This window comes from Typopeltis vanoorti, chromosome 8 (genome assembly GCF_054136105.1).
Source record: "Typopeltis vanoorti isolate ZY-2024b chromosome 8, IOZ_Tvanoo_1.0, whole genome shotgun sequence".
NCBI lineage: Eukaryota > Metazoa > Arthropoda > Arachnida > Uropygi > Thelyphonidae > Typopeltis > Typopeltis vanoorti.
The window spans coordinates 27,046,949-27,069,178 of NC_143556.1; the positions used below are offsets into that span (position 1 = coordinate 27,046,949).

Below are 22,230 nucleotides of genomic sequence, written 5' to 3' on the forward strand. Positions count from 1 at the left end.
TGGTTTCATTGTTCTCAGACATGGAAAAAGACACAGCCTGGAGATATGGCACATTAAAAGACTTCTTTAATCTTGGTTTGGTGCATACGTTCCTGTTTTTATTAAAAACTTTCTCTCTTTTAAGTGTGAGTGGTGAACACATTATCCTGGCCATATTATCAAGAATAGGGTGCTCCTGAAGCCTTTGTCTTAAGCTGAGACTCTTTTAAAATCAAAATCAATTCAATCACTTAACATTTTCCTCCCACAGTAGGCCCTTTATGTTGATGACTTCAAATTTACTGTCACTCTGGCAGTGTGAAGGCAACTGAAAAACGTCTTCAACAAACAATGTTCAGGGTGGGCTCTTAATTATGGGTTCAGGTTTTCAGCAGGAAAAATCATTTGTGGATCCTTCTACTGAAAAGTCCTACATCCAGTTCCAGTAAAAACAGAAACCAAGTTCTTGGGACTCATCTCTGAAAGAAAGCTTATATTCCTTACATATATTCATGAACTTAGGAAAAAAGTGCAAAAAAAAAAGCATTGAATCTCACTAGAGCAGATAGATCTGCAATTGAATGGGGTGTGGACTGATCTTTATTATTTTGCCTTTATCGTGCACTTGTATGTTCTTAGCTGGGTTAAGAATATCGTCTTTGATTCTATAATCCATTCAGAGAAAGAGCGTTAGCTATTTGTGACAGTTCTCTCTGTACATCTCCCATCTCCTTCTTTCGAAATAGACCTTAAGGCTCCATTACGGAGCATATGAATGATGCCGTGTTTTTGTGATCTATGATGGTTAGACAAATAATGTAGATATCTACCTGTATCTGTGGGTTTCTTGTAAATGGACAGTTGGACATTGTTATCTTCTCTCCTTACTAGTATGTCAAGGAAGGGTAGTTCTTTGTCTTAACACTCTTTCTCTGAATGGATACCCTTCTAACATTTTAAACAAATTGCTTTTGAAAGACAACCCCCAATAATGTGGAATGGAGTACCAATATGTGTCCACAGCTGTCATTCCATATATTAATTCAGTTTCCACAAAATTGGCGAGAATGTTAAAAGCTCATAACATCAGAGTGGTTTTTAAACCAACTACCACGATCAGGCAAGTCTTAAGATCTCCCAAAGATGAGGTACCGTTCTTCAAATTTCTTGGAGTATATGAAATTCCATGCATGTGCGGCCTTTCTTACATTGGACAGACCTTTGGAAGTTTTGAAATAAGACAGAAGGAACACGTGGGGGGATGTCAATCACAATAGAATCATCACATCTGGTTTAGCTCATCATTTCTCAACATCAAATCACGTTATAGATTGGAAAAACAGTTCTATGCCTTACATCGAGAATGATTACAGACACAGAATGGCTAAAGAAGCAGCAGTGGTGCTATGCACAGGCAATAATTTAAATAGAAATCAAGGTGCTATTCTTAAAGACATATGGAAATATCTCATCAATTCTCTCAGATCAACAGAACTACAATATGCGAAAAACTACACAACACGTGGTCATGTACCGAATTCTGACTGAAGCATTTGAATGCATGCACGCCATCAAACACGAATTATCAAATGTAACTGCCTAACAGTTACTAAAGTGTATGTTTTCATGTAACTTGATGCATTTGTTTTCACACCAGTACAGCCTTGAAAATGCTAGACAGTGGCTAGTGAAACTTGTTGGCTCTTTGTATTTGTAATCATTAAATCTTATGGTCTTTTAACAATAAAAGTTCTCAGTTTTAACAGCTTAACCAAAAATGAACAGTTTAACTTCACAGATGATAAGAAATTGCGAGGTTGTACCAGAGAGCTGTGAGGGCGTAAATGTAGAAAGTGTGAATGAAGGTATTAATACAGAGCAAAATAATGGTTTAACAGAAAATAAAAAAGATGAGATAGATGCAATGAGTGAGATCGCACTGTTGAGCGGAGCGATACATAGAGCAAAGTGGCAGCTGGAGCGTATGCACAAATGTCTACCGAGTGTACCAGCCAATAAAAAAAAGTATGATAGGAAAAATAAGAGTATGATTGTGAATGTAAACAAAATGAAGGAGCGAGTGATGTATGGAGATTCGTTAGTACAAGGTGTGATAGTAGAGAATTTGACAAAATCGTACCAACCTGGTGCAACCATTAAGGACGTGAGTGAGTCTATTAGGGAGCAAAAGCAAAGATTGAAAGAAATTATAGTTGTGGCAGGTACGAATGATTTGAAAGGAGATAAAATGGGAATGATAGATGACCTGAATGAATTGTTTGAGGTAGCAAAAGAAAAGAGTGAGAGAGTTAGGATAATTAGTCTTTTGCCATGGTATGACAGTGAAGAGTTTAGAAGGAGGGCCATAATTGCAAATGACTTTATGCATGGGGTTATGCATGATGAGTGGTATGGAATTTGTGGATGTCAAGAGTGAGTTCGATGGGAGAAAGGATCTATATAAGATGGATGGTTTGCATTTGAATGGATTCGGTGTAAGGTGACTTGAAAAAGTGTTGTTGAATGAAGTGGATGTGCAGAATCAGGGAAACTAGATTTATTAAGGGGTGGGGAAGTAGATATGAGTAATGGAAAAATATATCCGAAATGAGTAAGGAAAAAAGTCCAGGTGTAGACAATATTCCTATAGAACTGCTACAAAATCTAGGTAATGAGACAAAAACCTTACTCTATCAATTAATAGCCCAAATCTATGATAGAGGAGAAATACCAAAGGAGTTTATGAAATCAACCATATACCAAAAAAAGAATAATGCAAACAAATGCAGCCAATTTAGAACAATAGCTTTAATCCCACATGTTAGCAAAATTCTGCTAAAAATTATTCAAAATAGAATTTATTCAAAAATAGATTGTCTATTGGATGAAGACCAATTTGGATTCAGAAAGAATAAAGGAACAAGAGAGGCAATACTCTGTTTAAGAACAATAATAGAGAGAAGATTAGACCTTAGTCAAAATACTTACATTCTTTATTGATTTAGAGAAAGCGTTTGATAAAGTAAACCAGCAAATACTCTTAAATTGTCTAACTAATATCGGCATAGATTTGAGGGATAGGAAAATAATTTATCAAATTTACAAAAATCAAAATGGATGGATTAGCAATGATAAGGAGAAAATAATAAATGTCAGGAATGGAGTAAGACAAGGATGTATACTTTCACCACTTTTATTTAATTTATATATTGAAAAGGCCATTCAGGAAACTAAAGATAAAATAAATAGTGGTATAAAGATAAATGGTGAACAAGTCATGTGTATAAGATTTGCTGATGACATAGCCCTTGTAGCAGAAAACAGAAGCACGTTAAAAACAATGCCAGAATTACTAAATAATAACCTTGAAAAATATAAAATGAAAATCAACACAGATAAGACTAAAATCATTGTTACAGGCAAAATCCCTATCAATACAGAGCATATAGACATCAGTGGGGAACAAATAAAACAAGTGAAAAGCTTTAAATATTTAGGAAGCCTAATAACAGAAGATGGCAGAACAAGAGAAGACATAAGATCAAGAATAAACAACGCAAAAGCCCAATCCAATTCTCTAAGATGAAAAGCATTTTAACAGGAAACCTCAACCTACAATTGAAAAAAAAATTAGTAAAGACATTGATATGGAGCATTGCACTGTATGGATGTGAAACCTGGATTCTAGGCAGAAAAGATGCAAGAAGATTAGAGGCTTTTGAAATGTGGTGCTGGTGTTGCACAAACAAAATAAAATGGACAGAAAAAAAATCAAACCAAAAAGTCCTGAGAGAGAAACGAAACAAGAACTTTAATAAAATCGATCAAAATTAGAAGGGATAGGTGGTTTGGACATATACTTCGACAGGATGGACTTCTGAAAAGAATAACTGAAGGCAAAATAGAGGGGGAAAGAAGGAGAGGCAGACCAAGGAAAAGCTTTCTTGACCAAGTCAAAGACAGCACGGGTTTGAGGAGTTACCAGGAGGTTAAGAAGAAAGCCAATGAGACAGAGCGAAATGGAGGAAATTGCTGCTGAGCTACCAGTCTCAAGACTGATGCAACTGATGAAGTAGATATGCAGACCTTAGGGGGCGTGCAGTTGAGTGTATGAATGAGTATAATATGCCTGAGCGAATAAGGACAACAAATCAGAATGGGATAGTTAGAATAAGGTATCAAGGCAGGAATGGGGCCAACGGAGGTCTGCAATTCATGTATACTAATGACAGGAGTATTAGGAACAAGAAGGAAGAATTTTTGGCCTTGGTTGGCACTTCCAGACCACAGGTTATTGGCATTAGTGAAACATGGCTGACTGAAGATGATATAGCTAGTGGGATTGAATGTGAGGGGTATAGTGAGTTCAGGAATGACAAGGAGTATAAAATGGAGGGGGGGAGAGTATTATTGATGATAGCTGAAGCTGCAGCCAAGGAGAATAGAAGTTGAATTGCAGGATAGAGAAAAGAACACATTTGAGGCCATTTGGTGTGAGATTGAGGCTAGTAGAACAAAATATACACTTGGGTGCTGCTATAGGCCAGGTGATTGAAAAGATGGCGGAGATAGTATGCATAAGCAAATAGAAGAAATGAGTGGAAGGAGGGTATTATTATAGGAGATTTCAACTATGGTAGCATTGATCGGAGGGAGGAGAGGACACAAGGGAGGAAGGAATTGGATTTTATGCGATTACTAAGGGATAACTATCTGCGACAGCATGTAATGGAAAATACTAGGGGTCGGAGAGTGCTTGACCTAGTAACTGCATCTGAGGATCTGACTGTAACGAATATGACCACAATGCCACCAATTAGTGAGAGTGATCATAGGGTCTTGACCTGGGAGGTGGCTAAAGGTGTGGAATTTACAATTAAGACAGGGTACATGTGGAATTATCGAGCTGGTAATTATGACAAGCTTAGGAGTTTGATTGGTTCAGTGCCATGGCATGTAAACCTGCAAGGGCTGGATGTTGATAGTGCATGGGAGGCCGTTAAGAAGTGATTGCAGGAAGCATTGACTGACTGTATACCTAGAGTCTGAATAATAAATCAAGCAGGGATTAAATGGATGAATAGCACCATTAAGCTTGAGCTGCAAAAAAAGAAACAACTGTGGAGGGAATTTAAGGAGAAAGGTGACCTACAGGCACATGAACGGTATAAAGCCCAGGACAGAAGAGTAACAAGTGTGGTAAGAAAAGCAAAATCGGATTATGAAAGAACATTAGACATGCAGGCTAAAGAGAATCCCAAGCAGTTTTTTCGATGTGTTGCAAGTAAAAGAAAAAATGTATATGGCAGAATGATTTTAAAGAATGCCGATGATAGGGAAGTAACTGAATCAGTTGATATAGTTGAGTTACTGAGTGAGCACTTTGCAAAAGTATATTATCCTGGTGGTGACATTGCAGGAATGGAAGAATCAACAGCTTATACGGGAAGTGAAATGGCGGTGAATAGTCTATTACAAAATCTCAATGTCAATTGATCTGCAGGATTGGATGGTATACCAGCTCGTGTCGTACGTGAAGCGGCTAAAGAATTGTCACTGCCTTTGACCATTTTGTTTAATTCGAGTCTCGGGTCTCGGTTAGTAACAAGGGGGTGGAAAGAGGGGAAAATAGTTCCACTGCATAAAGGCGGTTCCAAGACTGCTGTTGAAAATTACCGGCCAATCAGCATATCAGGAATTGTTGTCAAGGTCTTGGAGAAAATAGTCAAGAAAAAAATACAGGATTGATAGATGAATATGAGATACCGTATGGGGGACAACATGGTTTTGTGAAGGGGTAGATCATGCCTCAGTAAATTGCTCATGTTTTAAAACACAGTGACTGCTGAACTGGATAAGAGTAATGGGTTTACAGTGATTCTACTGGACCTTGCTAAAGCCTTTGACAGGATACCACATGGAATTCTAATCAGTAAACTGCAGCATATGGGGATGGATATAGGGTTGGTGAGATGGATAGGAGAGTGGTTGATGGAGAGATATCAGAGAATGGTTTATTCAGGAGTAGAGTCCAAAAGACCACTTGTGACTAGTTGTGTTCCGCAGGGTTCTGTTCTTGGACCACTACTTTTCAATTTCTTCATTAACGATATAGGAAAGGATCTGAGAGGAAGTGTTTACTTGTTTGCTGAAGATGCAAAGTTGGGTAGAGCAATAGTGAGTGCACAGGATGTCAAAATTTTGCAAGATGATTTGGATAGTTTGGAGGACTGCACTAAGGAAAATGAATGTCAATTTAATGTGACAAAGTGTAAGATTATGCAATTTGGGGTGAAAAGATTAGCAGCAGTATATCACATTGGTGGAACCGTACTCCAGGAGATTGATGAGGCTAGGGATTTGGGAGTGTTGGTGGATAGGGAGTTGAAGTTTAGGGGGCACATTGCAAAAGTGGCTAAATCAGCTCATCAAATCACTTGGTTGATGAAAAATATTTTAACAAGCAGAGACAAACAGGTTATTGTTCCTCTGTATCGAGCCTTGATAAGACCCCATCTAGACTACTGTGCCCAGATATGGGTGCCAGGGATTCTTCTCGATGGGGATGATGTGTAGAGATCCAGAGACAAGTGACCAAGATAATAGCAGGACTATGCAATGAACCTTATGAGAACAGGTTGAAGATTTGTGGGCAGCAGAAATTGGTTGATAAGCGAAAAAGGGGTGATATGATTGAGACATTCAAATTACTGAAGGGTTTCTATAAGATTAATTCAGAAGATATTTTTGAGAATAGGACTGGTAATGGGAGGACTAGGGGGCCATCCATGGAAGTTTCTTAGAGTGTGGTTAGCAAGGGTGTAAGAGCTAGGTTTTTTACTTGGAGACTGATAAATGAGTAAAATAAGCTGCCAGAATCGGTTGTGGGTGCCATGACTGTAAATGAGTTCAAGGCGAAGTATGATAGATACTGTGTGAATGTTGAATAGTTGTTCTTGACATGATGTTGGGCCTCCCTCGATGAGTCTAAGGACTCTTTGGGGCAGCCCGTAATAATAATAATAATAATTTTTCTTTCATGATTTGATGAGAATCCACTTTCAAGTGGATTCTCATCAAATTTTCTCATCAAAAAGTTATTTCTGGAATGAGACCACAGGTTATATGATTGATGCTTGCCACAGAAAAGTGCTCACAATCAGGAAGTTCATGAATTGTAAAATCATATGATTAGGCCATTAAAGATACCAAGAAATTATATCATCATCATCATCAAATTCCTGCCACGTACCCTCAAGGGGTGTATCGGATATGATAGTATACTACATGAAAAAATTACATCATTATTAATTTCCTATCTACAATTTTCCTCCAGATCAGTCTGTTACTTGTCAAGACTGCAACATTATCAGATCTTATATTTCTATCATCTAAGGCACTTTGTAAAGTATCAATCCACCTATATCTTGGCCTTCCTCTGGGTCATTTTGCTGCCAACCTGGCAGAGAACACTTGTTTTGCTAATCTTTCCTCGCCCATTCTGTTTAAGTGACCATACCACCTGAGATTAGCTCTGCTAACGCATTCCTGGATGCTGACAATGTCAAGTTCTTTCCTAATATCCTCATTTTTAATATGATATTGCCATTGATGCCATCTGTTCACGCCTATAATCTTTCTCAGGAATCTCATATCTGTGGTCTCTAGTCTTTGTTCAAGAGTTTTACTTCTGACCCAGCTCTCAGATCCATAAGTTAAAACTGGTTTGAACTGTCTTGTATACAGCTAATTTAGTGTTCCGACTAATTTCTCTCTTATTCCATATGAATTTATTCAATTGACTTCCCACCATACCAGCTTTACTGATTCTGTTGTCTATTTCTATATTTAATTTACCATCCTCAGTAAAAATCGCACCTAAATAGCTGAAATGTTTTACTTGTTCCACAAGTTCTCCATTCACAACATAGTTGACATTTTCAATGATTCTGCCAATTTTCAATGTCTTTGTTTTTTTATTGCTGACCTTCATACCATATCTATTACAACAGTTATTCAATTTGGTCAGAGAATCTTGCAGACTTGTAGCAGATTTATTTAGAAGTATAACATCATCCACATAAAGCAAAGAGCTGATATTAACATCTCCAATTTTGATATCATGTTTAATACCACTTTCCTTCATAATGTGATCCATATAGATAATGAATAACAGAGGGGATAATGTACATCCTTGTCTCACACCAGATTTAACATTAAACCATCTTCCTGTACTTCCTTCAATTCTAACTCCTGACTTACAACTCAAATAAAGACTAAGTATTGCTTGATATAATGCTCCATTGACACCATATAACTGCAGCATATTGAATAGCTTCTCTCTTGGCACTTTGTCATATGCCTTTTCCAGATCGACAAAACTTAAATACAGATCTCTGTTATATTCCCATGCTTTCTAGACTATTTGTCGTAAAGTGAAGATCTGATCCTGACAGCCTCTATTTGGCCTGAATCCAGCTTGTTCCTCACCAAGCTTTTCTTCCACAATTCTTCTCAACCGTTTCTCATGTATACTTGCATAGATCTTGCCAGGAACACTCAGTAGGGATATACCTCTGTAATTCTCACATTCAGTTTTATTTCCCTTTTTATATATGGGTACTATGAGAGGTCTACTCCAATCATCGGGAATTCGTCCCTCTGTCCAGGCTTTCTGAACTATGCAGTGCAGCCACTGTAAGACTCTTATACCACCATACTTCAGCATTTCTGGTCGAATATCATCATCTCCTGCTGCTTTTCCACATTTCAAGCCTTTGATGGCTTTTTCTACTTCAAGTATGGATATGTATTCCTGACTGCATGCCTGGTCAGTGTTTTTTACCACTGTCTGTCATCATTGCTTGTTTCATTTAGCAGTTTTTCAAAGTAATTACTCCATACTTCAAGGATATCTTTTTCTCCCGTTTTCGTCACCTTTATCATCTTTAACTCCTTTTACAGCCCTCTTTAAATTCCTCCATTCCTAAGCTTCTTCAACAACCTCCAGAATATTTTGCCACCTTCTTGATATTTATTTTCTATATTCTTGCCAAAGTCTTCCCATGATTTTTGTTTAGCTAGTTTTACACAGTGTTTAGCATTCTTGCATTTGTCTTTGTATTCTTTAAGAGCACAAGCTGACTTATTTCACAGGAACTTTTGATATGCTTTCTTCTTTTCCTTCACTGCCTCTTTAACTTCCTGTGTCTACCATGGAGTCCTGATTTTTCTCTCCTTGCAGACAACCTCACCACATGCCTCTCTGGCAGAATCAATCAATGTTTTCTTCAGAGTTTGCCACTGAATCTCCAAGGTTTGATTCCTGTTCTCAAACTCTTTCATTTTTTCTTCAATAATCTTTGTGTATTTTAGTCTATAGTTCACATCTGAGAGCTGCTCAACTTTTATTCACTTTAAAACTTTCTTACATATTATTCTTTTCAATATGAAAATCAATTTTATCTTGCTCCAGACTAAATAGTGATCACTTCCAATTTCAAATCATCTGTACACTCTGGTGTCCTGCACCAGGGAGAAAACATCACTATCAACAATAACATAGTCAATGAAACTTTTCTTATTCCTAGCCTCTTCTCTCCATGTGAATTTGTGCACATTTTTATGTTGAAACATGGTGTTAGCAATAACCAGTCCATGTGCTGAGCAGAAATCCAACAGATATTTGCCATTATTATTAGCTTTGCTCTTTTCTCCAAATTTTACCAAAATATTTTTGTATGTCTCACAATCATTTCCTACTCTGCTATTTAGATCCCCAACAAGGACCAACTTTTCATTTTTCATTGTGTCAGTTGCTTTTTCTAGAGCCTCAAAAAATTCCTCCACTTCTACCTTAGTAGAACCTTTTGTGGGACTATAGGCACAAATAAGTCTCATTGTCCAGTTCCCCATTCTGATATTTGCCCACATTACTCTACTTGAGACTGGCTGCCATTCAAGAAGATTAGCCTCATATTTTGTGTTGAATACTATGTCCACTCCTTCTTTTCCTTGATTGTCATTGCCTGAATATAACATTTTGTATTTATTGCTCAGAAAGATCTCACCAGTTTTGGTCTTTTTTGTTTCAGTCACCCCTATTATGTCGATCTGGTAATTATCTAATTCCTCAGCTAGCTCCATTTCTTTGCCATTCAGGCTTCTTATGTTGATAGTACCGATCTTTAACTCTGGTGATGTTGAGTTGGGGTTTGTTTTCAGATTTGTTCCAGTAGCTGACTTTTTGCTGTTTGCCCTGGTTCCTCTGGCGAAAACAATGGGGGCCTTGTTTAACCGGGTGACGCCCCAGCCGGCATGAAATTTTGTCATGTTGTACCATCATTTTTTATTTTGGTTTAACCAATAAGAATACAATTTGGTTGGCTAAATCCCAAATTTCCAGCCCATCCTAATTCGTTCAATATCCAAGTAGATACCCAACAGGGTGCACCACGAGAAGGTGAGGATTGGACATTAGGTCAGAAGCCCTGGTCAGTTCTCCGCATTCCTTTAAAGGCTATGTGGAGGTCTCCTCTCAGTTATACAGCTTTGACCCTTAAGCACCCCAAGAAATTATATACTTGGTTTAATCCTTTATTCAAGTGTAAGAAACCATAGTTTGCACCTGAAGTACTTTCAGGACTGGGATAACCTTGTATACAGAGGCTAATGACTTCACATCACTTGCCTTAGTATCACACAATTCAAAGAACATCTCCTTGCAGACATGTATGGTGCTATATATTATGGGAAGGGTCACTACCTAGACCAGTTTCGACCTTTTTTGAGGTCTAATCAGTGGGACCCAGGCCCAGAGGTGATAATAAGGTTGAAGTAATGCAGATGTCATATTTTCATATAGGAGTAGTTTAATAATAAAGTGTAAGACCTTTTGGCTACTCGTATATGAAAATATGACTTCTGCATTACTTCAACCCTAGTATCACCTCTGGGTCTGGCTCCCACTGAAGAGACCTCAATAAAGGTCGAAACCGGTCTGGGTAGTGACCCTTCCCATAACGTTTAGCACTATACATGTCTGCGAGGAGATGTGCTTTGCATTATGGGATATTAAGGAAAGTGATGTGAAGTCATTAGCCTCTATATACGAGTTGTCCCAGTCCTGAAAACACTTCAGGTGTAAACTTTGCTTACACTTAGATAAAGGATTAAACTAAGTATATAATTTGTTGGTATCTTTAATTTATAGTACAACCAAGTGAAAAAACTTCCAATGATTAGGTAATGTAAAATACTCAAGTAAAATATTTTATGATGCTTAAGCATCAGATATTTTGGACAGACTCATTCCATCTATTATCAGTGAAACTGGGACTAAATGTTAACTTAAACAAGAATGTATAATAACCTGACAACTAGCCACATGCTAGAAATGATATGTATAGCAAAAAATAATCTATTCAGTTGGAAATTAGACAGAATGAAGCTTAACATATGAACTAGATAAACACAAATAATACTGAAATAACAAACCTAACTAATTACAACCATTTAGTACAAGAAAACCTATGGCTTTTGTGGATGAGCTTTATGTCTTTTCAAAGAATTCTCAGTTCAGCATTGATGCCATGACGAATCAAACAAGACATTGAATTCAACATAACAGATGTAGCCTTGGTACTTGGTACACTAATTTTCTTCTTAATGGAAACATAATTTGTCTCAACTAGGATAGGTGACAGCTGAAAGGGATCTGATATACACAGGTAAAGGCATCAACAAACCATTGGTGAAAGACAAGAAATTATAAAGCTTGTTAAATTCTGCAAAGGTAAGTACAGGCCAAAATATAGTCAAAATCATGACAACCCATTCAGAATTCCTGTTATATAAGGAAATGGAGCTCTTCTCTCATCATAGGTAGCAAGGGAAAATTAGATTTTGGTAATTATATAAAAAACATTTTTATATAAATAACGAGCGTGGTAAAAACAGCAAAAGCCGATTATGAAAGGAAACTAGCTATGCAAGCAAAAGAGAATCCCAAACAGTTCTTTCAATATGCTGCAAGCAAGAAAAAAACTGTATAAGGCAAAATGATTTTAAGGAATGACGATGGTAAGGAGGTCACTGAACCAGTCGATATAGTGGAGTTACTGAGCGTGCACTTTGCAAAAGTATATCATCCAGGTGGTGACATTGAAAAAATGAAGGAGCCATTAGTTTATATGGGAATTGTGATGAATGAAGTGGAGGTGAATAGTATTACAGAACCTTAATGTGAATACATCTGTGGGATTGGATGGTATATCAGCACGGGTCTTGCATGAAGCGGCTAAGGAATTATCAGTTCCCTTGACCATGTTGTTTAATCTGAGTCTCGGGTCTGGTTTAGTCCCGAGGGCATGGAAAGAGGGGAAAATAGTTTCACTGCATAAAGGAGGATCCAAGACTATGGTTGCAAATTACCGACCGATCAGCACATCAGGAGTTGTTATCAAGGTCTTGGAGAAAGTAGTCAAGAGAAAAATACAGGAATGGATTGATGAAAATGAGATACTGTACAGGGGACAGCATGGCTTTGTAAAGGGTAGATCATGCCTGAGTAACTTGCTCAAGTTTTATAACAAGGTGACGGCTGAACTGGATAAAGGAAATGGGTTTACAGTGATACTGCTGGATCTGGCTAAGGCCTTTGACAGGATACCACATGGAATTCTAATCCGTAAACTACAACATATGGGAATGGATATAGGGTTGGTGAGATGGATAGGTGGGTGGTTGATGGAGAGATATCAAAGAGTGGTTTATTCAGGAGTGGAGTCCAAAAGACGGCCTGTGACTAGTGGAGTGCCGCAGGGTTCTGTTCTTGGACCACTGCTGTTTAATCTGTTCATTAACGATATAGGGAAGGATCTAAGTGGAACAGTTCATTTGTTCGCTGATGATGCAAAGTTGGGGAGGGCGATAGTGAATGCAGAAGATGTCGAAGTCTTGCAGGATGACTTAGATAGATTGTAGTTTTGGCTAAGGAGAATGGATGTCAATTTAATGTGATAAAATGTAAGGTTATGCATTTTGGGGTGAAAAGATTAGCAGCAGTATACCACATGGGTGGAACTGTACTCCAAGAGATTGATGAGGCCAGGGACTTGGGAGTGTTGGTGGATAGGGAGATGAAGTTTAGGGGGCACATTGCGAAAGTAGCTAAATCAGCTCATCAACTCACTTGGTTGTTGAAAAATATCTTAACGAGCAGAGACAAGCAAGTTATTGTACCTCTGTACCGAGCCTTGATAAGACCTCATCTCGACTACTGTGCCCAGATTTGGTTACCTCGGTTCCTTCTTAATAGGGAGGAGGTGGAGAGGATCCAGAGGAGAGTGACTAAGATGATAGCAGGTCTATGGAATGAACCATATGAGAATAGGTTGAGGATTTGTGGGTTGCAAAAACTGGTTGATAGGTGGAAAAGGGGAGATATGATTGAGACATTCAAATTGCTAAAAGGATTCTATAAGATTAATTCAGAGGATATTTTTGAGATCAGGACTGGTGGTGGGAGAACTAGGGGACACTTATGGAAGCTGGGCAAGAGTGTGGTTAGCAGTGGTGTTAGTGCTGGGTTCTTTACTTTTAGAGTGGTAAATGAGTGGAATAAGCTGCCAGAGTCTGTTGTGGGTGCTATGACAGTGAGCGAGTTCAAGGCAAGGTATGATAGATACTGTGAGAATGTCGTATAGTTGTGTGGACATGATGTTTAGGGCCTCCCTCGATGAGTCTAAGGACTCCCTGGAGTTGCCCGAAAATAATAATAATAATAATAATAATAAATAATAATATAAGAAAATTAAACAATGGTGCTTTATTTTACTTACCTCCTAAGTCGATACATAGAAGTTGTATAAAGAAAATATTCATGAAGATTTTGCCCGCTAACATCTTGAAGTATGTCTCCTGTAACTACTTTATATGATGGTGGCATACTATAACCATAAGACTGACATACATAACCTGTTTTGTCAGTGGAGCAGTGACAGTAAGGATAATACCGTTCCTTGCTTGATGGAGGTTCTGTAAGACAAATAAAATATTGCAAACTTGGAACCCAGATTCTTTACTTAGTACACAAAATCAGTTTAGATGAATAGATGGGAGAGAGACTTTCATTTACCAACAGCCAAGTTTACAAATAAAACAACTACTTCCCTCTCTGCATTCTTGAATGTTTGTGATCCACTACCACACAAGATGAAGTTAACAGATATAACACTACATGAATATTTCTTAGAACAATAATCTACATCAGAGCAACACACATTTCACTACTGACAACTCAGGCTTCCAAAAAAAAAAAAAAAAAAAAAAAAAAGTTAGTATTAGCTCAAGACAACTACATAAACAAATCCCAAATGCTCAACTAATGTCCATAACTTAGTAAAATGTAACAGTATCTCTTTCAGTTAATCCTAAATGTGGAATAAATTGTTACATAATATTGAATCAATTAATTATTATATAGTACTGGATCTTCCACTCTCTTATTCAGCTATGTTTGGACCTAAAACTTTCTAGATTTTAGATCCTTATATAAAACAACTATAATGCATGCAATATGAATTTGAAACATATATATATATATATATATATATATATATATATATAAAGATGATGAATTTTCAATGATGAATATATATATATATATATATATTAGAGAGAGAGAGGGAGATTTAAATTTAAACTAGCTAAAATATATATTTGACAGAAAGGCAACAAAAAAAAAAGTCAATATTACAAGAATATATTACAGAGAACAAAAGTTTCTTTTTTAACACACAACAGAAAAGAAACAAATGATAACTGAATGACAGTTTCTTTGTGACAGTGATATTCTAGGCAGAGCCTGCTTTGTAGTTTTCTGTGCAAGTGCCTCACAATGTTTTGTTCTGGCTCAGTGACTGATGGGTGTTAGTTATCTCTTGTATATTTAAGGTAGAAGTTGTAAATGAGCCTTGGTGCAGATGAAGAGGAAACTACATACTGTGTTTCTTCTCATCTATATGGTGTACAAACCTTCTTGGTTGTGTGTATAGTTACAGGTGCTAGAGGCAGTGTTAAAAACAGATTAAGTGGTTTCTTGACTGTACATGAGGAAGTTTGAATTCTTCTTTTTCTTCAGAATATAGATGTCGCCTGTTAGCACTGCAGTTTCCAGAAATGAACGGATCAACTAGGTGTTCTAGACAGATATGCTGGATTATTTAAGTTTGGTCACAGAAGAGACAATTTAATTTTATCTAATTTTAATAACTAATAAATTATTAATCATTATAATAACTAATTTTATTAAAGCAAAATTAATAATTAATGATTAATAATGCTACATTATATGAGATAAAATACTGGAAGAATTAAATAATATTTTTAATCCTTTCTCAGTTTCACTCCATTAAGCTTATAACATGAGCAAGCATTTGGCATGATGAGATTTCCAACAGCATATTACATTGGTGGGATTATGTCATGAGAAACTGATTAGGCTAGAGATCTTGGAATTAAGGTGGATATGAATTTGATAGTAAGAGTCTATCATATGAATATTTGTCAGTGCTGTTCTTTTGTTAGGAACTAGTTAGTTCATTTAATAATTTTCCAAATACCTGTTCCAGACATCTAGATTATGTTTTTATATTTTTTTTAATACATTTCATTTATAATTCCTCTAATTTGTCCCCAAATTATTTTGCCCATTTAATGATGGGCAAAATAATTTGGCCATCATTAAACGATAGCCAAATTATTTACTACCACTAACTTGATGAAGAAATAGAAGTGGATATGAATGAGGTTCAAGAACTGTTGCATAACCTGGATATCAATTCAGCAACAGGGCCAGATGATTTGGCACTTGCCTTTGTTGGATTCTAATTATGTAGAAAATAGAATAAATGTTATTTGATTCAGAATCCAACATGGTTTTCCATCACAAAGGCTACGTTTGTAAATATTATTTAATGTAAATAACGTAAATTATAATTTGATATCATATAACTACCTTAATTATATCAAATATTTAATTATTTAATCAAAGAAATGTGTTAATGGTAAATAGATTCTGTATTAAATATTATTAAGCTATTTTATTTATTGTTATGCCAATATTATAGAAACTTATATTTGCAATATTAACTACGCATTTATTGAAAAGCAAATATTCTAATTATTCCTATTTGTGTATAAAGCTTAATGTATGTAATGACTCAATGTAGTAGTATAGCCTTGTCTAACATTGGCGAGAATGTTTATGTTTGTCTGTTGTCATGGAGACGCGTGAAATAAACAAGCGCGAGTGGAACAGAGCATGGGCTAAAGAGAGAATAAAAAAATATATATAAAAAGTGAGGAGTTGGGATGGAAACTTGGAAGTGGAAGTAAGCAGGGTGATAAAATAAAGAAGTAGAAGTAAATAAAAGGTTCTTAAGGGTAGGAGTTAAGTGGATAATTTTTATAAGTGAGCAAGAACGTAACGAATTTTATAGTTAGCTGAAAGTGAAATCAGAAGTAATAATAGAAGGAAAATTAAAGCTACAATCGGATAAGGTAAAAAGCTGAACATTCAAGGAAGAATTCTGAATAAACCCAGCTGATCTAGTATTGCAGCATATTTCTGATTTGCCCTAAAGAGAACCTCACAGTGTTTTAATTAATTTATGAGTGATAATAAGGATGGTTGAAGTGCCCTGTAATTGATGTCAAGAATTCTGAAGCGTAATTGATAGTGCCTTAAGTATAACTCGGATAAGTTTTGTAGATGTGTGTTTACTCTTTAAGTGTGATAAGTAAGTTCCAGAAGTTTGCTCACAACATAATAGATGTTCTAGGAACCATTTCCGGTAAGGTCTATCATAATGTATTATTAACTTTAACTGTGGAAACCCTTCGTGATTGAGAGTTGGAGATAAGAATTGTTTGAAAGATATTTTCAGCTATTAGATCCTGTAATATTTTGAACTTATAGCATGACTGAAAAATGTGTGAAAACTAATTAGATTGGATATTCAGTTATATTCATTTAAGTGTAAAAACTTTATAACCCAGAAGTTAAGAATGTGTATGTGAAGACTTGGAAGATTGTGCTAATGTAATTGACTTGACTTAATGTTTGATTTATTTCTATTGTTTAAAATTTAGAAGTAAAATTTATGTAAGTGTTATATGACTTATATTAAATGCTTTATTTGTTAACCTAACTGTTGCATTTGCCTGAAATTCTTTTTACTGCACCGTTCACAAAAATTCGAATCTAGCGGGAATCCCAAAGAGAGAGAAAATAAATACTTCGGCCTGAATGAATGAAAAGACTGCTAACTAATTTTGAATTGATCCTACTATTTCATATAGACTTATCTAAGGATAGAGTGGCGCAGTATAATAGAAATTTCTCTACCCTTAGATTAGTGATCAATTTACAATTAGTTTTCTTTTATTTTATGAAAGTGACTTTTAACAAGATGGCGGATTCGAACATCAAGAGAATAACGTCACGACACCATGTTTGTAATACTTGAGCCTAAGCTAAGGAAAGAAGATTCCACAGGAATGGAAAGAGCATATGACAGTTCCAATGTACAAAGGTGTGCCAAAAATATTGTGTCTGACCTATCAGTATTCCTGGAATGATAGAGAAGATCTTAGAGAACTTGATAAGAACTCACATACAGAAATTGGTTAACAGATAAGCTATACTATAAAAAGAACAGTACAGGTAACCCTCGTATAACGCGGTACTTATACACCGCGGTCTACAAATCGTAGTAACCATTTATTTTTTCATATTTTTTCATCGCACGACTTAAAATTCAAATTTTATCTTCTTTGAATTTGTGTCTGCCCGTATCGCTCATGTGGTTATAAGTAGCGAATTTATGTTAGGGGAAATACCCTTTAGCACACATGTATGTCAAGCTTTTACCGTATAAAGTGTTTATTGTTGATAAGTCTTCATTTTCTGCAACAGGAAAGCATTAAAAATCATAAGTATGTTAATCTCAAGCTGAGCACTTTATTTTCTGGTGACTTACATACATAATTAATATGTAAGGCTTTTTTTATGTAAAAATTGTATTTTTATACTAATAGCCACTAAAACTGCAACGAAAGGGAAAAAAACAGCATCGAAAAGAAAATTCATTTCTCACAAAAAGAAAAAACTAAAATCTCAGATAGGTGGAAAAATGGAGAAAAACCAGAAGTTGTTGCAAGGACTCTGAATTTAAACGAATCAACAATTCAAACAATCAAACAAAATGAACATAAAATACGAGAAAGTGTTATTGCTGGGTCAATGGTAAGTGCAAAGCGCATTGCTCGTGTACGCGATATTCTAATTGGAAAAATAGAGAAATCTATAATGATTTCGATAGAAGATTGCACTTGAGAGTAAATTCCTTTGGGTAGAAATCTTATTAAACAAAAAGTTCTCAAAATTTATAAACATTTAAAAGAACTTGATCAAGATTCTTCAGAAGAAAGCTCTCAGAATGGATTTTTTGCCAGTAAGGGTTGGTTCGAAAAATTTAAAAAGCGGTTTTCTTTGCATAATCTTAAAATGGAGAATCAGCATCGGAAGGTGTAGAAGTTGCCCGGAAATACCCGGGAGAACTTTTAGAAATTATTGAAGAAGGTGGTTATAGTGCAGACCAGATGTTCACTGCAGATGAATCTGCACAGAACACCTGTTCACATTGAAAAACATTGAACATCAAAAAATTTCAGCATAGTGGTAAGCAAGGTCTTATTACTGACTTCTTGATAACTAAACTAGCTAAAGTATGCAATGAGAATTATACAAATGATGTCCAAGAGATTTCAAGTGATGACGACGTCCGGCCACTCATAAATAAAGAACATCTACGAAATGTCATTTTTGAAGACAGTGATGACGATTAAAATATACACTTTATTTTATTCAGCCTATAACATTTATGCGTTATATGCAATGAAGTTTACGTACAATTTGTAATTTTTATAAGTTTGTACTATACATTTGTTTCATATTTTATATGTTTTCTTAACTAACTTGAATTACCTGAATTAAGTAAAAATATATTGTTGTTGGATATGTCATTTTTGTTTATATAATTTAAAAAAATTCGATTTCGGAACATAACCCTACTTTTTCTCTATGATCTGAGTCTCACATAACGCAATTTACATAACGTGCCATTTCTGTGGAACCTAACATCCACTTATAAGAGGGTTACCTGTATTATAATTCATCAATTAATTAGCCTCCGTAGCTCAGTCAGTTTACGAGGCTCTTTGCTCTCAAAGATCTCGGTGCGAATTCCTTCTAGAAGAGACGCGAAGAATCTTGATCAGTGCTCCTCGACCTGAAGTAGGTTAGCAGGTCTCAGATGGAGGTTGCAGTGGTCAATGTCCTCCATCTGAGATCCTCCTCAACACTGCAGCAATTCTGAATTGAGATATCTTCACAATATTTGCAATATGTCCTCTAAACTTCCAATTTCTATCTATAATCATCCCAAGATTCCTTGTTTCCTACAGTTCTTCCAGTATAACTACACCAAGTGAATATGAAGCATTACATCTGTAGATCCTAAATTTCAAAACCTTATGTTTAGTTACATTAAACTGACATTCATATTTATCTGCTATCTTTCCAGCTTAATCAAATCCTCTTGAAGACCCAAAACATCAGCACTATTGCTAATCCTCCCCTCCCTGCTTTACATCATCTACAAACAAATATCTCCCTGTAGTCCTGTAACAATGTCACTTACATAAAGATTGAACAGTAATGATCCAGTACTGAACCCTGTGGAACCACTGTTGGTGCCAGGTTATTTTGCACCCTAGGCAAAGTTTACAAGTGTGCCCCTTATTTCACAAGTGCACCCTTTAATTCATAAACTAAAATGTTTCTAATTGACATTAAACAAAATAAAATTATCCTTCAGGTTAAATTAATAGGGATTTTTTCTTTTCTCTTTTAATTAATTTGAAAATTCTATGTTATAATTCATTTACAAAAAAAAAGTTATAAAATACCGAAATTTAATATTTTAAAATGTTATACATACATACATACATACATACATTTTCAAGGCCCACCTTTCCTAATTGGGTTGTGGGGGGCAACAGCTGCAAGAGGAACTTCCAATGGTAACGATCCTCTGCCACCAAACTCAGGTGTTCTGGTGGGATTCCCAAACGTGTCCACCCAAGGTTTTGGATATAATCTATCCAGCGAGTCCTTGGCTTTCCACGTGGCCTCCCACCCTCTCGCTTGGCAAAGAGAGCCTGCTGAGGGATCCTCTCTTGTGTCATTCTGACCAGGTGCCCATACCAATGTAACTGTGATCTCTCAACACGGAAAAGCAGCGGTTGAGTATTGAGGGTTTCCCGAATTGCAGAGCTTCTGACTCTGTCGAGTCTTGTCAGGCCCCACAATCCCCTCGAAGGAACCTCATCGTTTCAGCCGCTTGGATTCGTATTCGCATTCTTTCGGTCATTACCCAACTCTCATGACAATAGGTGAGGATGGGGACATAGACTGTATTGAAGACAGCCAGCTTTGCCTTCTGGCTTAACTCCCGCTTCAATACTACCAAACGGCCAAGCTCCCACAATATCGAGCTTGCTAAGCCAATTCGAGTATCTAGCTCTACGTCCCCTTTTCCATCATTAGTGGACCCAAGGTATTTAAACTTCTCCACCTGCCTCATTGGGACTCCACTTAGATGTAGAGTGCACTGGGATGGTTGTCTTGAGATCACAAATGTTTCAGTTTTGGTCACACTGATTTTTATTCCGGTGTCTGCACATACAGCTACAAACCTATCCAGGGTCTGCTGAAGGTCATTTGTGGAAGAGCTAAGCAGAACTAGGTCATCTGCAAAAAGCAGACGTCCAATGCTACATCTTCCGATTCTGACACACTCGCTGCCTCGGCTATGCCTATCAATCCAATCCATAAATATTATGAAAAGGAGAGGTGACAGAACACACCCTTGGCGGAGGACAATGGAGACTGTGAAAGGTTCAGACTTTTGTGCCGTTTACCCTGACACAAAACTCTGGGCATTCATACAGGGACTTGATGGCAGCTAATAGTTGGCCATCCACTCCATACTCCTGTAGTACTTGCCAAAGCTTATCCCGAGAAACCCAGTCATATACCTTCTCCAAGTCCACAAAACATGTGTAGACATTCTTGGCATATTCCAAAGATTTCTCAAAGCCTTACCTTAAAGTGAAGATTTGGTCAGTTGTACTTCTACCAGGACGAAAGCCACATTGTTCTTCCATGAACTTTGACTCAACTATGCTCCTGCACTGTCTTTCCAAGCACCTAGCATACACTTTCCCAGGCAGGCTGAGCAGAGACATGCCACGATAGTTACTGCAATCCTTCTGGTCTCCCTTCTTGAAGACTGGTATTATTATGCCTGTCTGCCATTGCTTTGGTGCTCGCCCAGATATCCAAGCAGCCTGACACACTCGAGTCAGCCAGAGAACACCATCTCGATTAAAATGTTAATGATTTAAAATATTTATTTTAAATGAATTTTAAATAGCAGTAAGTTCAAATCATAAGGAACAAAAAAGAACCAAGAGTTAAATAGTGTGATGTGTGAGGGATAAGGAAAGAGAATCAATACCTAAATCATATATCACTATTTAATTTTGATATTTTAGTAAAGTATGAATAAAGCATAGCTTGAAGTTTTGCACGCCTTCATGGCTTGCACCCTAGTTTGCCTAAATGGTAGCGCCGGCCCTGTGTGGAACTCCACTTGTAACCTTTCTACTCCCTTCCTACCACTCCCTGACATCTATCAGAAAGTCAGTTACTTACCAATCCAAACCCATATGTTGCAACTTAAATACCAACTTGTCATGTGTCAACCTGTCAAATGCCTTTGAAAAATATTACAGTGTATAACTTATCCTCATCCACTGCTTTGTTACACTATTATAAAAGACAACCAGATTACTAAAACAAGAGTGCCCCTTAACCACTTGTAAATTCATGCTGGCCAGCCTGCATAAATGATATTGTCCTCATATATTCAATTATTACAGGATTCCCATTCCATATATTAAAGTTATCTCTCTGAACATGTCCATAAGAAATTTTGGCTTACTGGCACTTACAAGCCTGTGAACCAAATCAGTCTACTTTTTCCTCCAAAGTGCACTTCTTATTGCAATCTGGCGTATCAAATTGCTATCAAATTTCTTTTAGATGCATGCAAATTATCC

At 36.6% G+C, this 22,230-nt stretch overlaps 1 protein-coding gene across 2 annotated transcripts in view; it reads right to left on the reverse strand.

Annotated features, from left to right (window-relative positions):
* Positions 1-22,230, reverse strand: part of LOC150103869 (ATP-binding cassette sub-family A member 2-like) — a 975,482-nt gene that overhangs the window by 376,671 nt on the left and 576,581 nt on the right. For both annotated transcript variants that reach the window (XM_090397162.1, XM_090397161.1), the window contains exon 30: positions 13,821-14,016. In XM_090397162.1, the coding sequence (XP_090253288.1) occupies positions 13,821-14,016 (196 nt within the window). The remainder of the gene's footprint in view (positions 1-13,820; positions 14,017-22,230) is intronic.